Raw genomic sequence first — 20,086 nt, forward strand, 5'->3', positions numbered from 1 at the left:
CACATTTATCTCTTTTTTTCTACTATTGCCGCACCCTCTCTCTGTCCTTTATATGATTCAGTAAATTAGGCCTACAACAAAACCTTATTTCTTTGCAATCTTTGATCAAGGTCCTAAGGTTTTAATGAATGTCATTATTTCAATAATAAAATATTTACATATTAGCATAATTAAATAAATTTCTAAAATATATTAATTTAGTATTAGAAATGTTACATTTGGTATATTTATATTTATGGCTATACTTTGTATCATATATTTTTATTTTTAGTTTGTAACCAATTTTAATTTGGAACCCTTTTTTAAATTTGTACTAAATTTCCTTTTAGTTTTAGATTGTACCCATATATTAATTTCTTTTTGTGCCATTTTCTTAAAAGATCTGTTTGCAGTCTAGTTTATTTTTATTTTTATTTGTACCCATAATTTATCCATAATGTAATCATTCTACTTTATAAATGTACCACTTCTTCATATGTAAAATGTACCAATTTTTTTTTTTTTAAATGTGAAATGAACTCTTTTTTAATGTAAAATCTACAAATGTACCCCTTTTTCAATTTCAAATGTACCCTTGTTTAAAAATATAAAATAAAACTTTTTATTTCGTGAAAAACTAAAAAAATCTGATAAGTGTAAGATGAATTATCAATCTTTGTAAGATAATAGGGAGAAATTAATACTAAAATTTAATATTTTATCTTTCAATTAAAGTATTCAAATTAATAAAATTTTAGACCAAAATTTTATTCTAAGATTTTGGTACAATAAAATTTAAATCAAAATAACGTATCCATATGGTTGTAGGCATAATTTAGGCCATCTCCAACTAAGGGCTGGCCAGATGGCTCGTTTTAGCCCTCTGGCCCTCCAAGATATTAATATTTTAATGAACAATTCAGGGTCATATTTGCCTCCATCCCCAACCAAGGGCCAAAGGTTCATAGGGCTCGTTTTAGCCCTGTCACAAAAAACCGTCTGAGGGCTATAGGACCAAACATAATTTATTATTTAAATTTAAAAACAACAACTTAAATTTAAAAACTACAACTTAAATTTAAAAACGACAAATAAATTTAAAAACTACAAATTAATGGTGTAGGAATGGTGAAAATTTTGTGAGGAATGATGAATGAGTAGTTTAGATATTTATAGGAAAAAAAATAGAATTTTTAAGAATTAAAAAAAAAAAAATTGGCCCTAAAGAAAAAAAAAAAATTTGAATCCAACGGCTAGCTGACTAGCCGTTGGATTCAAATTTTAGTTTAAGCATTCCAGTCGGTTATAACTGACAGGAATACATTTATATTAAATAATACAAATCTATTCCTGTCGGTTATATCCAACAGGATTGGTGTATTTTCTGGCCAGCTAGCAAGCCTTCAGCCCTTTGGCCCTTTTAGATTTCGTGGGGCCCTCTCAGATTCCATGAGCTCTCTGACCTAGCCTTCGGTTGGAGATGATTTTTGGACTATTTTCAGCCATCTAGACCCTTCGGTTGGAGATGACCTTACTGAACAGTTGTGGAGGCCAGAGAGAAAGGGAAGTGCGACATATAGTGAGAGAAGAGAGAGATGTGTAATTGTGAGGTGTGTTCTATTCCACCCCATTGTGCCTTTATTTATAGTATTAGGGAAGGTTAATTCCTTACCCTTTTAGGATTATAGTTCTAATAGGATATTAACTACTAAATGGAATATTCAAAGATATCCTTAGATACAATAAGATTTATACAATCACATTCTTAATCTAATAGGATTGTAATATTCCCCCTTGAGTGTGTAAATACTCAAGTGAATGGCGCATTAGGTCTTCAGCGATAAAGTAAGTACAGTTGATGAAGTCATCGGCACAATGAGCGAATGTGAGTCTCAGATCAAAGGAAGAATGCATAAAAAGGTATAAAACTCACAAAACCTTGCTATGGTAAAACCCAAGGTAGGATAAAAACCCATAGACTAAAGAGAAAAGTGAGAAGTTGCATTAAGTCAAAACTATACGTCCTCTGGACGCAAGTAGAAGAGCTCACAAGGGTATGATTAGCCCAGGATGGGTGCCTCATCAAAACCTAGTTAGGTAGCAAAAACCCAATTGGAAAAATGCTCCTAATCATAGGGAAAATAGTACATTAAGATTAAGTGAGTATACTTCCGAATACTTCCCCTGAGGTTGACATAACTTCCAAATGAGAACTACAAGCATTGCATATGAATAATTAGGCATACTAATTCCTTGGACAAACTTTTGGAAGGTTGACTTCGGCAATGACGTCGTGTAGAGGTCGGCAAGGTTGTTTGGGATTGGTTTGCATGACTTTAATCTCCTGATACTTTGCTGATGTAGATGAAGACACAATATGTCTTGGTGTTGACTTTATTGATGTATAATGGCTTGGTCAAGTCGATATATATGGCATAATCTTCATGGATCAGGAACTCAACGATGGATGAAAAACAGCAAGTACTTCGAATATGCTCAACGCATGTCTCACTTGTGGCATAGTGAAGTAAGGTGAATCTTGAACAATTTGAAGATTTCACAACTAAGGTCATATCATGGACCTCCAAGATATTGCGATATTCCTAACCGTAAAGACATAAGCTGTTGGGGATTTTGCCTTGTGCGAGTTTGATAAGTAACCAGTGTCAGCATAATAACAAGGCAAGCACCATTCCGAGGATCAAGGGGTTAGATCTGCTCTAGATGGATTAGGATTTGCCTAAATTCGTAGTACCTTCAGGGTACGACATTAATACCAATTTGGTGGTTACGTGTAGGCACGGTGCTGCATCTTTACCAATAGATCAACATCGAAGGAGATGTCTTATTTAATACAACGAGCTAAGTACAACGAAGCGTAAAGTTGAACTTAGATATGGAATTTCGGATTCCATAACTTCTTTAAGGGTCTCATTTGCATATAACGTATGGACGATCATAGGTATACTCAAAAGTAACACCATTGGTGTGTGGTTCGACTGGTTAACCAAAAGATCGTCAAAACAACACTTCAACTTCAGGTCAAGGTATAAATGAGTTTTCCCAAGATCCTTCATGTCAAATTCCATCTTCAGGTGCGAGGCAGTTTTCTCAAGTTCTTCCAGAGTTTTAGTGAGATTTGTGTCAATGATGTAAACTACAACTCTAACAATTCGGAATAAGACTTCATAGTTTAACACGCAAGGGCATTCATTTATATCCCTGACTTATCAAATAATCACTTAGACGGGTATACCACATCTGTCAGATTGTTTTAATCCGTAAGTGAACGCCTCAAACGAGTTGAGAGAGAACTTACATGTAAATTTTCGTATCTATATCCCCATGGATAAAACACTAACCATATTTCATAATGCTGCCATCAATCACATGACGTTTTAAGAGAAACCTTGTGCCGTAAGGCGTGCATCATATCGCACTGTTTCATTCTTCTCATTACGCTTCCTTTCCCACTTCTAACACATTAGGGTTACCTTAGGCAATGTAGGAACGATAGGTCCAAAACACACTTTGGTAAGGAATTTGACCTAAATTGTAATTTTGGTTGTCCAATCAGTTCTACGTTGTCACTTAATCAACGGAACACGGTTCAATATTGTCGCTTTTTATTTATGTCGATAGCTACCATATAAGTGAAAACATCATCGATGGTAACCTCATTTCAATTCCATTAACTCATCCAAACTAGCATATTGGACCAAGAACTTCAAGTCTCGGGAGTAATTCGGATTAATCTCATAAGATGGAAATGATTTAAGACAGTGATCAAGTATAGATTCATAGTTGTGTTGTGTCTTCCTCTTTTAGGGAAGTAAATCCTATGAATCGAGTGATATGTTATGCTCCAGGCCAAGACAGATTGATTGGCTATCCGCCGGTGTACCGTACCATCCAACAAGGGCTTCCAAACCGTCCAATATGGGCAGCACACCCTTCGAGGATATTGACTCGACGTCCGTTAAGTACGTTTATCATTGCAGGCATGTTTGCTACTGGTATGTGATCTCATAACTTTAGCTAGATCAGAGGAATGCATCTGGAGCAATATTCTGAAAGTTAGAATTCATCACACTTACTTATCATACTTGTGCGGTATGGGGATCGAGATGATGCATAGTGGGCAACAGCCACAAAAATTTGGGTCGTTATATAGGAACATTGACGTTCTTATCTCCCCCTAACGACATGAAGACTATCTTATTAAAGTGATAACCTGCAAATGAGTGGTAAAGAGATCGCATGCTAGGGCTTTGAGAGAGAGCTAGTGTGAAGGAGAATCATAATCGACAAAGATTCACTTTCTTCTTTGAGGATCCATATTGGTACGTTCCGGCGACACAACTTGGCACATGGAATGCATACCCAAATAAGTAAATGCAAAAAACGTCAGGTTCATACCCAGTAACCAACTGTAACGTCAAAATGGTTGGGTGGCAATGGGCCTTAAGGCGGACCAACGTAACTGCGTACAAGATTGCATAGCCTTGGGCAGAAACCTAAAGCTTCATACGTTCACCAAGGTTTGGGCGATCATTTAAATTGCGTTTTATGTTCACTAGGCGAGGGTATTTAGGGTGAACGTTTGCCAAGGTCCGGTTGATCATTTAAATTGCGTTTTATGATCACTAGGCGAGGGTATTTAGGATGAACATGGGAATTCGATGTTCAATTATAAACCCAAAATACATGCAATACTTTATCAAAAACCATCAATATAAACTCTTTGTCATTATCCAGTCTCCTAGACTTTAAGGGATAACTAGGGTGGTGAACCCTTAATCGGCCAGGAGGTTTAGCAGCAATGTGTGTGGACAAACATGTGACCAGTTTGTTGATTCATCAAACAAAACCATAAGTATGTATATGGTCCGCATTTTGGTTGGATTAAACCACATAGATTCCCTTGAATCCACTGTGAAAAAGGGTGATTTCGTATCTTTGCGAGGAATGATATGGAAAATCAATTTCCCTAATGAGCAGGCTTGGCAAAGTGTGTTTGTAGACACAAGATCCTTCCTTTGGGTAAAGAGATGCGTTGTAGCATCATTGTTCGACCTAAGTGTCCTAAATAGTCGTGCGAAAGCAAGTAAACTGCTCAATCACCAGGCTCCAGGCCGGCCACATGTGGTGTGTTCCCAGTTGGGAGACAACCCATTGGCCCAAATCAAAGCTTTAGGCTCATTTTTGGAGGTGGTACAAATATAGTTCACTCTATTTTCTTCAGTGGTTTCATTCATGATCATTGTCATCTCGAATATCCTTAAGAAAACTCAACGACGTTCTTCTGGAACATATAGAGTCTAAGGTCTCTGACATGGTAATTCAGTACCATTCATACAACGAGGAGCGTGCCAATGCTCTTAATCAAGTTGGATAGACCTGAAGTCATTGCTAGAGATGTGATTTAGGTGTAAAGTTAGTGTGCGTAGTGTTGCATGCATCCAGACAACTAACTTTCCCACATTCTTACCTAATCACATGTTTAATTGAATTTGGTCACATTATACAAGAAACATGATTCAATTAACTCTTATTTGAGGACAATATCAATAAGATTATCTATAATGAAAACAAACACCAAACATGAATTTGAACATAGAAAAATGGTCATAAAGTAAATCTTTTACTGAGTGGATTCAGCCAACAAGGTCGTCCATGTCAAAATTCTACTCTTTCAACGATGTTTGTTGGAGCAAAATCAATCTCACATACTGACTACAAGAATGGTACTCCTCAACAACATTGGTAGGGGCACGAACATGTGCATAACCAATGATCTATTCCATCGAGACGGAAGTAGATTATGTAGGGTTGAGGTTCGGAAATAATATCCCTTATTCTTGAAGTTTTAGGCCTTAGGTGCCAAGGATCACGCTTCGGGCATGATGCCACACCTTGGCAGACTTTGATTCTACCATATGTTGTAAAAACAAACTCGAAATTGGATTGTGAGATAGATAGACCCATAATTGGGTTCGATAGGCTCCAACCGAAGCTAAAGTTTGGTAGGTCTTTGCCAAAGTAAAGAAGTACCGTTCGGTAGACTCCATCCAAACTGAGTTTATACCGTTCAGTAGACTCCAGCAGAAACTGGGTCTAGACCTTTCTCTCACATTTGTGGTAGTAATTAGATCCGAGAATTTGGTAAACTTCCACTTTTTACACTGCTGTTTCAGGGGCGAGTTAGAAATATGGAAGGACGAGAAAAGTATTCTCTAGTCAAAATTCGATCGGATTTATAAACTTCAGAATTATACTCATTCATGGACCTAATCATGGTGTGCTTCAGGCAATGCCTTTCAAGATTGGATAGTCCATAGAAGCGAGCCAAAGAGCCATGGAATCCTTGTTCGGGAAGTACTTCTGCTTGTAATGCTTTGGGCATAAGTCTTCGAATGACGATCATGGCAGAGGCTTATTCAACTCTTCCTTGCCATTGTTAGCTTCAATGGTGTCTCAACTTCCTTGATTGTCAAGTGGAGATTTACGTCATGTATCATGGAAAATTAAACTGTGACGGTTCGACAATCCACTGAATTAGAGGGAACAAGATTATGATTAGTGTTATGGGAATGAATCATCCATAATCACCAAAGTTAGAACATTCAAGTTCTAAGACATGGTTTTCATGATAAAAATCGGATTTTCATAGGTGTATTTATTTTATGAAAACTTCTGGCTTCAAAGACACTGAATTTGAAACTACAGGTTCAATTTAGTTTGCGTTTAGTTCATAAAAGAGAGGTTTCTGCAAGAAACACAGAATGCAATATGCTAATTTAGGTGGAGTGTATTTGAGTTTCTTTGGGAACTCAAGTGTGAGAACTTCGGGACTACGAAAAGATGCCAATGGTTCAAAGTATACATATAAATTATTGAATCAATAATGTGCAAAAGTGATCTCAAGTTAATAATTTTAGATTAATTATCAGATTAATGGATTGCAGGTCACTTTTAATTAATTCAATAGATCGGGACCATACATGGTCGATTGTGGAAGCAAAACTAATAAAAACATGCGAGTTACAATTATTTAAAACGCCAAAAAATAGCATTGGATTCGAAAACCATAGCCCAAAAGGGTTTGGGCTAGTGTGCTATAAGCAGGGCAAAGCCCTAGAGGCTTGGGTTAGCTACAAAAGCAGCCCAAAAGTGGCAATAGGTCATGAGCCGAGACCAACGTGGGAAGCAAGCCCAGCCGAAGCTGGCTTATGGGTCAGCTCACTGGAGGCCTAGCGAAGCTAGGGTCGTGGGACAAGCCCAACCTGCAGGGTTGGCTGTGGTAGCAACAGGCCGGGGCTTTCTCAAGCCCAGCAAGCAAAAGCTTGCGAGTTGTGGGCTCAGGATGGTCTAGGTGTTTGTTCGACACCGTTTCCTCCACACGGCTGGGCTTCAGGCCAGTGTCGTAGTGCTATGGTGGTGCGGCGGTGATGCCACAAAAATCCCAATTTTCCCTTCTTTTTAAATCCATTTTTTTAAACAAATGGTATTATTTACAATATGCTGAATCTTGTTAATATTGAGAAATTAAATGAAAACAACTTCAAAATTTGGAAGCAACCAGTTGAGATGAATTAGGCCTATTGGAATTCAATATTGCTTTCAAACTTCCTCAACCATCAACACTTAACACTGTACAAGATTGGGAAAATTTTGCAAAGTAGGAAAGAGCAAATCAAATGTCTCTTCTCATTATGCATAAAGCAATGGGGTACATATTGAACATATCCGAGGAGGCATACCTAGTTGTGGTTTGGCCAATGATTACATGACTAAGATTGAAGAAAAGTTTAAGAAGTCTAACAAGACAAAAATTAGAGCATATCTTTCGGCACTTATCAACACCAAACATGGTGGAACCAGCAGTGTTAGAGAGCATTTGCTAAAACTTGTTAACATTTCAAACAAGTTGAATGCCTTGACATGTAAACCCTAATGGACTTAAGGAATGTATTGACTGTTTTAAGGACAAGACCACCAACTCAACTAATAAAACCAAACGCCAAAACAAGCAATGGTCTCTTAGAGATCATTCAGAGGGATTGATGCAAGGCGCAGCAGGTAGAAACGAAATAAAATGACATATAGGATTGATAGGTAGGGTCCACTATCTCCTAGTGCGAGGAGAGGTCTAAGAACCCTATAAACTTTAGTTCTAGTACCAGCTTACAACGTAGACACTAGAAAGAACAAAGATGCAGACTCTTAAACAAGAGAAAGGCACATAAAAGCGAGCTTACAACTCAAATATCAATATGATAATTCAAACAACTTAAAGTGAAAAATATGAAAAGACATAAAAAATAAAGGGTCTACAATATAACTCCTAAAAAACTAAAAGATTTCATAAAATGTCATTAACCTAGGAATTCCATAAGCCACAAATTTAAAGCTAGATACATGAATTATAAGTCTAAAAATGCATGTATTATATTACAAAACTTAAATCCCAGCTGCCAGTAATTTTATGTAATAATGCATTTAGTCCTTTGCCTGCATCAGTAATGTATGTGGACCATTTTCAACAAGAATAATATGTGGAATTTCTTATTTTCTTCCCTTCATTGATTATTGTTCAAGGTATACTTGTTTTTTATTTTTGAAAAATCACAATTTTGAATTGTTTACTTGAAGTTCAAAAACATTGAAAAACTATTTAAATTTCCAACTCTCAATGAAAGCACTACTTGTTGAAGTCAAATTCATGCACAACCGTTGGTACACGAACAATCGCCGGAAAGCATACAAGTTAACACAAAAAGATTGTAAGAACCTAGGCATCGGTGAGTTACCAGCCAAAGACTTTCCAACGATCAAAGTCAGAACAATATTTTAAACTTCAAGCAGTAGGCTGAGCATATAGAATGTGATACCTTTACTTTGAACTATAGGGGCGTGTTGTAGTATTCGAAGAGATTCTTTATAGGGACAGAATACGTATTAAAGGGAGTATTTTTGCTCACCATCATTTAGTGTGATGTATGCTCACCACTCTATTTATCACCGTTAGATGAGTTTGAATGTCGAGATTTGTGTAGTAAATAGGAATAAATCTCAAAATTCAAATCATCTAATGTTGATAAATAAGATGATAAGCATACACCACACTAAATGGTGGTGAGCAAAAATACACTCTGTATTAAAGCTAAAAGAATCTTAATAGGAAATCTGGCAAAATATGTTTTTCCTATTAAGTGTGTAAGTACTTGCAAGTGACCTTTATCAGGAATTCTCAAAATTCATACACATATAAATGCATAAAAAGTACAAAAAGTCTCCACGGAGTCGATTGCATATGGGCTATAGTGTGTAGAAGATTCTTGATGTTCAAGTGACCAAAAGCTTTATTAGTTACACTGTTCTAAAAGTTTCTGTCTAGCGCCTAGGTTACCGCCCCAATTAGTCTGTAGGTGTTTGAAAATTAAGAAAGTGCACCTAAGCACCCGTCTAAACTTGCCTAGGCACACACCTAGGTCGCGACTCTCACTTAAGCAGAAAATCAATTACTTTTATTTTGCATTTTATTTTTACAATAAAACGTACGAGACTTATTGAATACTATGATGAACACTCATTATATGTTTGTTCCTCACATTTTCAATATGTTCTAGTACTGTATAATCTATATATAGTTTATTTTGCAATATACTATTATGAGTTTTTAAGTATAAATAGACACTTATTTACATAACATATAATAAATTTACTGAAATTTACTTAATCTGCCTAAACCCTTGCCTAGCCACCTTTGTGATGAAACAATAAAAAGATCGCAAGCACAAAACAAATTTTTCTAGCAATATGATATGCACATGAACTCCCTAAAAAACGGTTTTACACCCATAAAATATTTTCTCTCTAAAGCATATGTGATTTCACTGTGTACACCTTTCACGGCAACACACTAAACTACACATAATATTTCATGCGTAAATCCTAGCACCAAAAACTTCAAGTCCCATGGGCTTTATTTCCAAAGCCTTATCCTGTCACTTATTCCACTACTAAATTGCGGCTAAATCAAATCAGACCCCAATTATAGATTCCATACAGCATGGGATTGAAATGACACTTCAAAACTCTATGCGCAGAAGAGTTTTTTTTTTTTTTTTTTTTTTTTTTTTAAACAATGATATTATCCACGTAAAAGGTGATAGAAGTAGGTTAAATTTTATAATAGGTTAATAATAATGTAGTTTATATTCGTCTTTGATAAAAATTAAACTAAGACTTCTCAGTTAAAAATAAAGAAAAATATCACTAAACTATAATACTAAGTACCACTACGACCATCTCCAACCCTTGACCAAAAACCTAAAAATTTTTAGCCCAGAAAATTTAGGTTTTAACTTAGAAACAGCTTTTCTGCTCCAACCCTTCTAGCCTAAAATTTTAGCCCCAGATTATTAAAGAATGAATTTAGACTAATTTTTTTTCTTAAAGTAACTTTTTTAAAATAAAAAAATTATATTTTAATTTTATTTTATGAACATTTTAACCTAAAAATATTTAGATTCTGACAAATACTGATAAATCACTAACCGACACTGTGAAACTCGTTAAACACTATGAAAAAAATATGAAACAAATGAAAGATTTTTTTTTAATCACTTTAGCCGTTATATTTAAATTTGGACCGCTAATTTTTTTTTTTTTTTACGATTAAATTTCATCAAATTAGATCTTAACCGTTGGATTCAATGAACTTATAATATATAAAACTAAATAAAATATGCACATATGATGCGTCAGTCCCACTACATATTTGAGTTTTAGCCCATGATTGAAGAAGGCCTAATGGCACTGGCAAACCAACTAAGAATGCAGGTAGGGTCTCTTACGTCTCGCCCCAATCTTTATAAATTAAGATTGTCGCTTAGCTATTGTAGAGCAACGATCATCCGCTAAGCTTAATCGATCCTAACATCTAATAGGTCTTAATTTACCTACTATTTTTAATTTTTTACAAGTAATACTATTCATATCATATTTTTGTATCATATTTTCATACCATTTTAGACGGTATTTGATGTGGACAACCATATCATTTGAATTAATCAGATTTTTAAATTTAGTTTATTATTTGATAAACTAATAATTAAGAAAAACTAGTTAATTAAATAATGATTATGATATACGAAGAGTCTTTCTTTATTTTCTTGGATTTTGCAAATTTTTCAAATGATGTGACTGTCCACATCAAATGTCACTTAAAATAATATAAAATTATAGTACAAAAACATGATATGAATAGTATTACTTATTTTTTTACTTTTCAAGTCTTTTCTTGGAAGTTGAAAGAGAAGTTTCGATGGCAAAAATAATAAATAAATAAATTTCAATATTTCACATAAAGAAGTGAGGTTTTCTCTTTGTACTTTTACGGTCTGATCGATCGCAACAAGTGTCGCACTAGGGCCAAGTTGAGCAATAGAAAAATTGATTTAATAAATAAATATGAATGTATAGCTTGATCTGATGATGCAATCACCTTAAAATAATTCAAATTTTGCACCCAAATCAATCCATATCACCATCTGCAACTCTCAACACACAAAGAAAACGAAAAGAGCAAAGAAACAAAAGCAGTGATGTATTGGTCTCACAATATGCTGGCCAGCTCAGAAGATTCCCACACCTGACACAGCTACTAAAATAACCATTTTCAATTAATTAATGTCTTGTTACAAAAACCCACATAATAGTAATACATAGAGCACAAAACAACTAGTAGTACATGGTAGTAGTAGTAGTAGATCTTGCTTCCTCTCATGAATCTTATTGCCACACAATTACTTACTGCTGAATCACTCTTATCTGCGGCTGCTGCGGTTGCTGCAACATAGGCAGGTTGACAAGGGAACATGCCCGTGCCATCCCGCCGGCGATAGGAACCACGGGGAGATTGTCGCAGTCACATATTTCAATCATGAAGCCATCCGGGTCATGGAAGAACAACTGATCAACGTGAATGCCACCTTCTTCCACCATGGATCGCTTGTATTTCAGTTCCATCTCCTTCAGCTTCTTCTCAACGGCTCCCATGCTCTCACACTAAACGCCAAGACCCAAGAAAAAAGTTACAAACTTTAGCCACCAACTTATACAGTCTGATAAGAAAGGAAGGAGTCAATTTCAATTTGCCTTTTCTTCTCTCATTCTACCAAAGTCCTAGGCAACCTCTTTATAACTTCTTACCTTTGTAGTTTCTTTGTTATTTAATTAAATTTCTTGATAATTTTTTTTTATAATTATTAAGTTGTTGAACTGTCAATTGGACAAAGATTAACTTATTTTATTTCGACTTCAGGCATATTAGTAACGTTAAACTGCAGATTTTACTTGTTAGGTATAACTAGCTTAGCTTTCTTGTCTTTGTCTACATCTTTTCGTTCTTGCTTCTCGTTAAGATATAATAAGGCTTAAATTTGAAAATTTCATTAACCAAAAAAAATTAGTAATCTTCTATTCTTCTTGAACTATTTGAAAAGGACAACCTCCACATCCAAAGATTAGCAAGCAAATTAAGCAAAAAGGTGAACGTCGAAAAAAAAAATTAAGCAGCAAGAACAATTCAATCCAAGAAGAATTCAAAGCATAAAGAGGAGAGACAATAGAATCTAATTCAAAATTAATTACCTGAAAAGAAATATGATTATCCTTAGGATTAATCTCAGTTTTCCTGGGCATGTTCTCTGGATCCTCAGATTGCAAAAGATGTATTCCAATTCCATACCCAAATAACCTACAACACATCATATGCAGCACATTCATCATAACCTCATAAAAATATTAATTTCTTGAAAGAAAATTCCCAAGAAACCAATCTTATTCAAAGTGGGAATTAATTAATTTTCTATTTTTTATTTTTTAGGAAAAGTACCATGCCCCATCAAAATCAAAGGAGCCAGGCCTCCTAATTGGTACAAAGCCGAGGACATTCTGGTAAAAGTTTATTGATTCCTCAACTGATCGGCAGATGAGGGAGATGTGGTTCAAAGATTTCAGATGTAGAGGGTTTGCCATGCTTTCCTTCATGATCGATGCTGCTGATCAACGTGGCTTCAAACTACGAAATCAGAAAATGAATCAAAAAGCGAAAGAACTGAACAGGATGCAAAGTTAGAAGTGGAGAGATGGAGGGAGCACAGGAATTTGGAAAATATATGAGGAGGAAGTTGCCGAGGCTGCCACGGCAAAAACACTGGACGATGTTTATAGGAAGAAATGGGAAGCTCTTTATATAGAGGGCTGATAGAGCTTCATGGCTGCCATGTGGCCCTCTCATGCAACGTGTCGGATAGTTATGACTCTGACACGTAGATTCGACGTTGCTGATGACTAGGAGAGGGAGCACCAGCGATGATCAATTTTTTTTTTTTTTTAATTATACATTTTGAAAACAATGTTCATGTGTAAGTTGTCTATAACTTATATGATTAGGAGTGTTTGTGTTTATATTTAAAATTCTATGTTCGAATCTCTCTCTTTACAACTTAATATAAATTTATCTTTTCGTTTCTCAAAATAATGTTATGCCGTTATTTAGCTCCAAAATATATCAACCATTTTGTTTGACATTTATAAAAGTGCCCTTTTTATTCAAGATAGTTATATATATATATATATATATATATATATATATATATATTAAAGTACGACAATATATTAGTTCTAGAAACTAATAATTTAAATCAAAACAACCTCTAGGACTCACTGATTGTAAGTAAGTTTACAAGTGTCATTAAATAAATAAAAATTGACACACCCCGACCCAGAAAGTTCACTTGGACTCTGAATGGAGCTGTGCTGGCTGACACCTGGAAGGTGACGAAGCCATAAAATGTGATAGAGTGTAGAAAAATGTGAATAATTTGAACCTAAATTTTTTTTTTAATACCAGAGTGCATTGTGAGCGTGAGTGAACCCATTTCACGCACGATGTCAAAGCATAAGTAAGGTACAGGAGTGTGGGTAAGAATCATACCCTCAGAAATATCCATCAATACTAAGATTCGCCACAAATCCTTGTCGATACAAACTCAGCAGCTAAAACCTAGAGGGCACCAAACAGAGAGTGTAAGTAAGCAATAAAACCAAGCTTCCCAAAGTTATTACCTCTCTAAAAGTAATGCCCCTAAATGTAAAACTCATATCGTTTTCCATAAGACAATACAACATATATACATATATCCAAACCATACCCAGAAATGGCCAGAATCACGGTTTGCCATCAGCTCCACCATGCAATAATAAGTATGCCAAATGAACTTAATCAATACAAAATGATATATCAGTCGGAGTCATCTAATATGACATGTACAACTTATCCATATCTCATCAATCATGGCTAGCATATAAGTCGGAGTCACCTATAGTGACCTGTACGACTTATCCATATCTCATCAATCATGGCTAGCATATAAGTCGGAGTCAACTATAGTGACCTGTACGACTTATTCATATCTCATCAATCATGGCTAGCATATAAGTCGGAGTCACCTATAGTGACCTCTACGACTTATCCATATCTCATCAATCCTGGCTAGCATATAAGTCGGAGTCAACTATAGTGTACGACTTATCCATATCTCATCAATCATGGCTAGCATATAAGTCGGAGTCACCTATAGTGACCTGTACGGCTTATCCATATCTCATCAATCATGGCTAGCCAATAGCTTAATAAGTATACTTGCACACGAGTCGGAACCACCTAAAGTGGTTTGTACGACAAGACTGGGTGTAAATAAATACGCTCAAGTGCTACGATCACGTGAAGACTATGCGAATAATCGCGGGTCACCTACGAGTCGGTACCACCTAAAGTGGTCTGTACGACAGAACTGTGCACCTACCTTGGATCCAAGGTGATCGTAAGGTGCGGAAGGTGAACATCACGTGAAGGACTGTGCCCTGGCAACGGGCTGGAGCACTAACACCGGGATACAGGTTTATGAGCTATATTATATCTCAACACAATCATACTCACTAACATCACTAACATCAACATGTACTCACCTGAGACTTACCTAGGCGTCTGCGGCGTCATATAGCACTTCAAAGCATTCACAATAGTCAGGTCCAGGTAATGTCCATATGAATATGCCATGATGCAATCTAAACCCAAACATTTCATGATATTCCCAAAATATATATAATACGGCGTAACATGTACAATCAATAACACCCTACTCCCAAACTATTTACTTTTGAGAGTAATCATTAATGATAAGCCCAATTAGACCCTAGTTACATTAACTATCATACTTACCTTTCCTTACTTCAATTTACCTTTCCTTACTTCAATTTCTTGATTCTTCACGCATTGATTTATGATCAACATTTAATCACCAAATCATGAAGCTAAATCTCACAATTCCCACCAATGTCCCTCACATTGCTCAATTCACTAAACAAGGCTATTGTCTCAATTATTTAATCTCATTTATTATATGGCTGCATCTAACGTCTTGTTAGACTGCCTACGTATCCTAAACAGGGATCAAACTATTCGTAGTTCGAAATGATTAATTGTAGGTAACAATCATAGATCACTATAGAAGTGCTTGTGGAACTATCAATTATATGCCTATGAAAAAAAAAAGGCCCACTCACCTGGAGTCCACGCTATGATTATCTTGCACGCATATCGAGACATCACGATTTATCGTCGCCTGCGACCAATTATCAACTCACGTCTCAAAGTTTTTACCGATAGAATACATAATTTACATAAAACATATCCTCAAGGACCTTCAAGAATAATTTGAGACCCATTGACCAAAAGTCAACTGTCGATCAAAGATCGACGGTAGGGTCTACAACCCTGTATAGCTCGATTTGGAAGATCCACATATCAGATTTCCAATCTGCAACTCCCAACAATCCACAATATGTTTCTAGAATAACATATTAAAATTTCATTACGATCCAACGGTTGGATCTCCGCCATTTACCCAAAACCAAGTGGACGTGAACATTTATTTTACTAACTTACAAATTCAATTCAGGAAGATCCGTACATCGGATTCCCGATCCATAAATTCCTATGATCTTTAAATATTACATATTATAATGTGTCCAAGTTTGGTGACGATCCAACGGTCGGATCGTCGATTCACATTTTCATTAAGCAACGTATCGTAACGAATTTAGGTTCCACCGATCAACCTATGTCATTCAAATAACAAAACTGAATTCAAGAAATTTGACATAGCCTAAAAATAGCATTGGCGGTCCACTGGCCACGCGCCGACTCGCCGGAAAATCCAACTATTTCCAAAAATTCTCAAACTTCACAGATGTGAAGATCTCAGTGAGTGGAGCAACTTTCATACCTGCCATGAAGTCCAAAAGTGGATGGAAGATGGTCAATTTTTCCCACAAAGCCGCAGGGTGCCTAAAACTTCTCGACATCGATTTGTCGTCTACGGTGGTCCAACGGGGTCAAGGTTGGTTGGGTTTTGCTCCTGGGATGATGGGCTACAAAGCCCAAGTGGTGGCATTGGCCATCGCTTTGCCGATTTGCCAAAAAATCGAAAAGGGTGGCCGGAGCACTATTGATTTTTGTCAACTTTCGTGGCCTCAAACTGCCACATCCCATGGTTAATCAAGGTGGTTCTTGCATGGGTTTTGTAGAGGGGAATGAGAGCTTCAAGATGGTGGTGGTGGCATCGAAAAACTCCACCGGAGTTGGCCGAAATCGGCCTTGAAAAATGGGTAGTCGGAGAGGTGTACAGACGGAACCCACGGGAGCTTTTCCTCCCATTTTTTTTTCTTTCTTTCCTTTTTTCTCATTTCTGATTTTGGCTTCACCCCACAAAGTGGGGATTTAATTTAATTAACACTAAACCTTAAATAACCAATTTCGAACGTCCGTAACTATACTGTTATAATCCGAACTAGCAAACGGCTTTCGCCTATACGTTCTTACCAACGAGTACTACAAGGATATGCTAAAAGAATAAGTCTCACATCTCTCAAGTCGATGGTCAACGGAAGTCAAAGTCCTTACCTCTAGAGCAATTTCGTAAATTCACGCTTTTAAAATAAAATAAAAACGTAAAATTTGGAACGAGTTGTCACAAAAATAGTTACAAACATAATCTTCACTTAATAAAAATTCAATTTTAAGCAACCAAATAAAGAAAAAAAAGTTTCAAAACTCTGACTTTAAAGTTTCACTTGAATATATAGCATTATTATATAATAAAATTGAAAAAAAAATCGTTTTTTAAAGTGTTATTGTTGACACTCCTAATATCTCATTGTGCACTCTAAATTTTTACATTTAGAAAGAAATTTTTTTTATAATAAAAGTGCACTATAAGATTTTAAAGTGCTAATAAAAGTTTTTTTTTTTTAATATATAACATTATAACATATAAATATAGGATACCAAAATTTTTTTGGAGCCCTTTAAATTTACGGGCCCTATGCCATTGCACCTTTCGCTTCACCTCAACGCCATCTCTACCGTTATTACACTAGATAAAATGATTTACAACTTCATATAAATTATCTCATCATTTGTCAAAATAGTATTACGTTGTTATTTAGCACCAACATACATCAACCATTTTGTTTGCCGTTATTACACTCGATAAAATGATATACTACGTAAATTGTTGCTTAGTACAATGAGAATTTCAATACAAATATTTGAGGCCGGAGTCCCCGCCACGTAAGCAGCACAACATTTTTATTATTTTTCTGTCTGTTGCTGCAGAATTCACGGGGGTTAACATCACCTATACTATAAAATTGGTTACGAGCTTTTGTGGAGGTCCTACTCTTCGGTGCACAAAGTAGGTGTTTTTCAGGCAAGATAAACATGGTGGAAATTTGAAATAGCTTTCTAGAGTCTTCCTTCGCATGGGTGTCAATTTTTTATCGATGAAAAAAAAAAAAAAGAAAGTGTAAACCAATCAGTTCATAAATAGGTGACAAAAATCGATCTTCCACTGGGGCCTTGTTGTCTTCCGTTGTTATAATTTGGTGGGAGTTCACTTTTAGTATCGTTACGATTTCAATTGTCCCAATTTTAATTTTATGATTAAATAACGATGCAACATGTTATTTTTTGCATTGTTTTTTCGTTAATTAAATGGATGAAAAATGTAATTACATCATTTGTTAAACTACAAAAAATGAAATAGAGAAAATTAAAATTACAAGAACTATTATATCGCTTCTTGTCCTAAAAAAGAACGCATGAACCAAAAGTGAATTTCAACTAAATTATAGGAACCATAAATGCATAACGTTACACTTACCAATTTGAGACCTTATACGGTTACTATTAAAGAGGTGGTACACATATGATATGAAAAACATAATAGAAGTAGCATTTTTGTTAGATATGTGTTATTATTCTCATTTCGTTTACTCACCTTATCTGGTTTTTACGTATTTATGACAAGTTAAAAATTAAAACAGGTGAATTGAACAAGCAAAAGGGAGGGGAGAATTTCAATTTGAGACCATCAGGTCAGAGTCAACCTTGAGGGGATGTAAGTGGTGCCACCTCACAGGGTTCCAGATTTTGTTTTTCTTCCTGTTTGTAGAAAAATATATAAATATTTGTTGTATACATATCATTGAATGGATTTGCAGTGTAGTGGTTTTCATATTTTTTACCATGCGCCGTGGTGTTCGATTCTTGGAGCTGTTTATGTTCACAATCAAGTTCGAACCATCCTTACGATTACAAATAAAACTAATACCACTATGCTAAGTAAAATTTGTAAACACAGTTCGTAAGTTTTTATTTATATGCACAGGTTCAATCTTGAAAAATAAAAATTAAAAAAAATTCATGCAACAGTTCGTATGTTTTTTTTTTTTATTTTTTATTTTTAATAAACGATATTATCTACATTAAGGGGTGGAGGAGTAGGCTAAGCCTCACATTGGGTTAGCAATAATGTGGTTCAAATTCGTTTTTAGCAATAATCAAACCTAAGACCTCTCACTTACGTTTAACTTTTGCACAGAGCCCCCAAAATCTTAAGGCGGACCTTGCTTCATGTAACATTGGCTTATTATTTGGACCATATAACTAGTATTTCTAATGTTAGAGGATGTCTCCAGTTTGAATTTGCCATATTCCAAATGAAATAAAAATAATTGTTTGATAAAATTAGAAAAGGGATTGGGATGAAATAGCTTGCAACTTGGTTTGCCAAACTAGCACAATTGACGCATGAAGGGTCTAAAATGATCCTTATAGATACCCATATACCGACACTTTTGGAGCTATCGATGTGACTGTGTTTCACCCATAACTTTAATATTACTCACAACTTTAATATTTCATGTTGGTCAAGAAAAAATCAAGGTATTCTGCCAATTGAAATGGACATGATTAAATTTTGAGTGGTCTAAAAGGATTTATGACCAAATTTAGAGCCAAATCCATACCTTCCTGCCTCAAATAAAGTGGAGTGATCATTGTGGAGCAAAAAATAATCAAGAAAATTATAGAGGTGGCACGTAGACTTTTGGGTGAAAATAACAAAATTATCCTCAAGGCACATCGGGATTCCCACGCGCATGCAACGGACAATAACGGCTCAATCAAGAAAGAGTCAAAGGTGATCAAAATGGTATTTATTCAAATCCCTCTCATCATTCCTCATCAAATCCTTATTCAAAAGGAACTCCCAATTTTCTTATTTAATTTAGGATTAATTAATTGCCATGTCAATTGCAAAATATTATTTCACATAAAATCTTGCAATTATTTACACAAATCCATCGTATATGGCCCGCCACTACTCTCCAAATAGGGTCGGCCGCTCCCTTATAAATAGCCTTATTCTCCCACTAAAAAGCTAAGTTATTTGCGACCCACAAACTCCTAAGCACATTCTTTTCAAAATTCTAACTTTGGCATTGAATATTCTTCGGCCAAAGCCCCCCATTCATCATGGGCGCATGAAGCTTTTGGCCTTAATATTATGTGTTCTTATTTTATAAGTACATTTTCTTCAAATGAGAGGATGGCGGAAATTTGTATCCACAATCATCAACAACTGGAAAGCTAACCTAAACTCTTTGATAACTTGAAAACATGTCACAT

The 20,086-nt window shown here is 35.5% G+C and overlaps 1 protein-coding gene across 2 annotated transcripts; it reads right to left on the reverse strand.

The window, feature by feature from the left end:
* Positions 1–11,651: 11,651 nt before the first annotated feature.
* On the reverse strand, positions 11,652–13,248 carry LOC103940388 (glyoxylase I 4). Of its 2 annotated transcripts, XM_048583707.1 has the most exons (4): positions 13,150–13,248; positions 12,884–13,069; positions 12,640–12,745; positions 11,652–12,054 (listed from the first exon to the last, which is right to left on the reverse strand). In XM_048583707.1, exons 2-4 carry the CDS (start codon positions 13,036–13,038, stop codon positions 11,797–11,799), a joined length of 519 nt encoding a protein of 172 aa, XP_048439664.1. In that variant the 5' UTR covers positions 13,039–13,069; positions 13,150–13,248; the 3' UTR covers positions 11,652–11,796. The 2 variants fall into 2 exon arrangements, with proteins under 2 accessions (XP_048439664.1, XP_009348777.2); XM_009350502.3 differs by having other exon boundaries at positions 12,884–13,221.
* Positions 13,249–20,086: the final 6,838 nt, after the last annotated feature.

The sequence above is a fragment of a genome, unplaced genomic scaffold, assembly GCF_019419815.1.
Source record: "Pyrus x bretschneideri cultivar Hongxiangsu unplaced genomic scaffold, Pyrus_bretschneideri_v1 Contig20, whole genome shotgun sequence".
In the NCBI taxonomy this organism is placed as follows: domain Eukaryota; kingdom Viridiplantae; phylum Streptophyta; class Magnoliopsida; order Rosales; family Rosaceae; genus Pyrus; species Pyrus x bretschneideri.

What these genes read in the sequence shown, in the direction of transcription:
- LOC103940388 (XM_048583707.1), bottom strand. Translation starts at nt 13,038, where the DNA reads ATGAAGGAAAGCATGGCAAACCCTCTACATCTGAAATCTTTGAACCAC. An exon ending in TTTGATTTTGATGGGGCATG is followed by an intron (nt 12,746 to 12,883) that starts GTACTTTTCCTA and finishes GATGTGTTGTAG; the next exon opens with GTTATTTGGGTATGGAATTG. An exon ending in ATAATCATATTTCTTTTCAG is followed by an intron (nt 12,055 to 12,639) that starts GTAATTAATTTT and finishes CTTGGCGTTTAG; the next exon opens with TGTGAGAGCATGGGAGCCGT.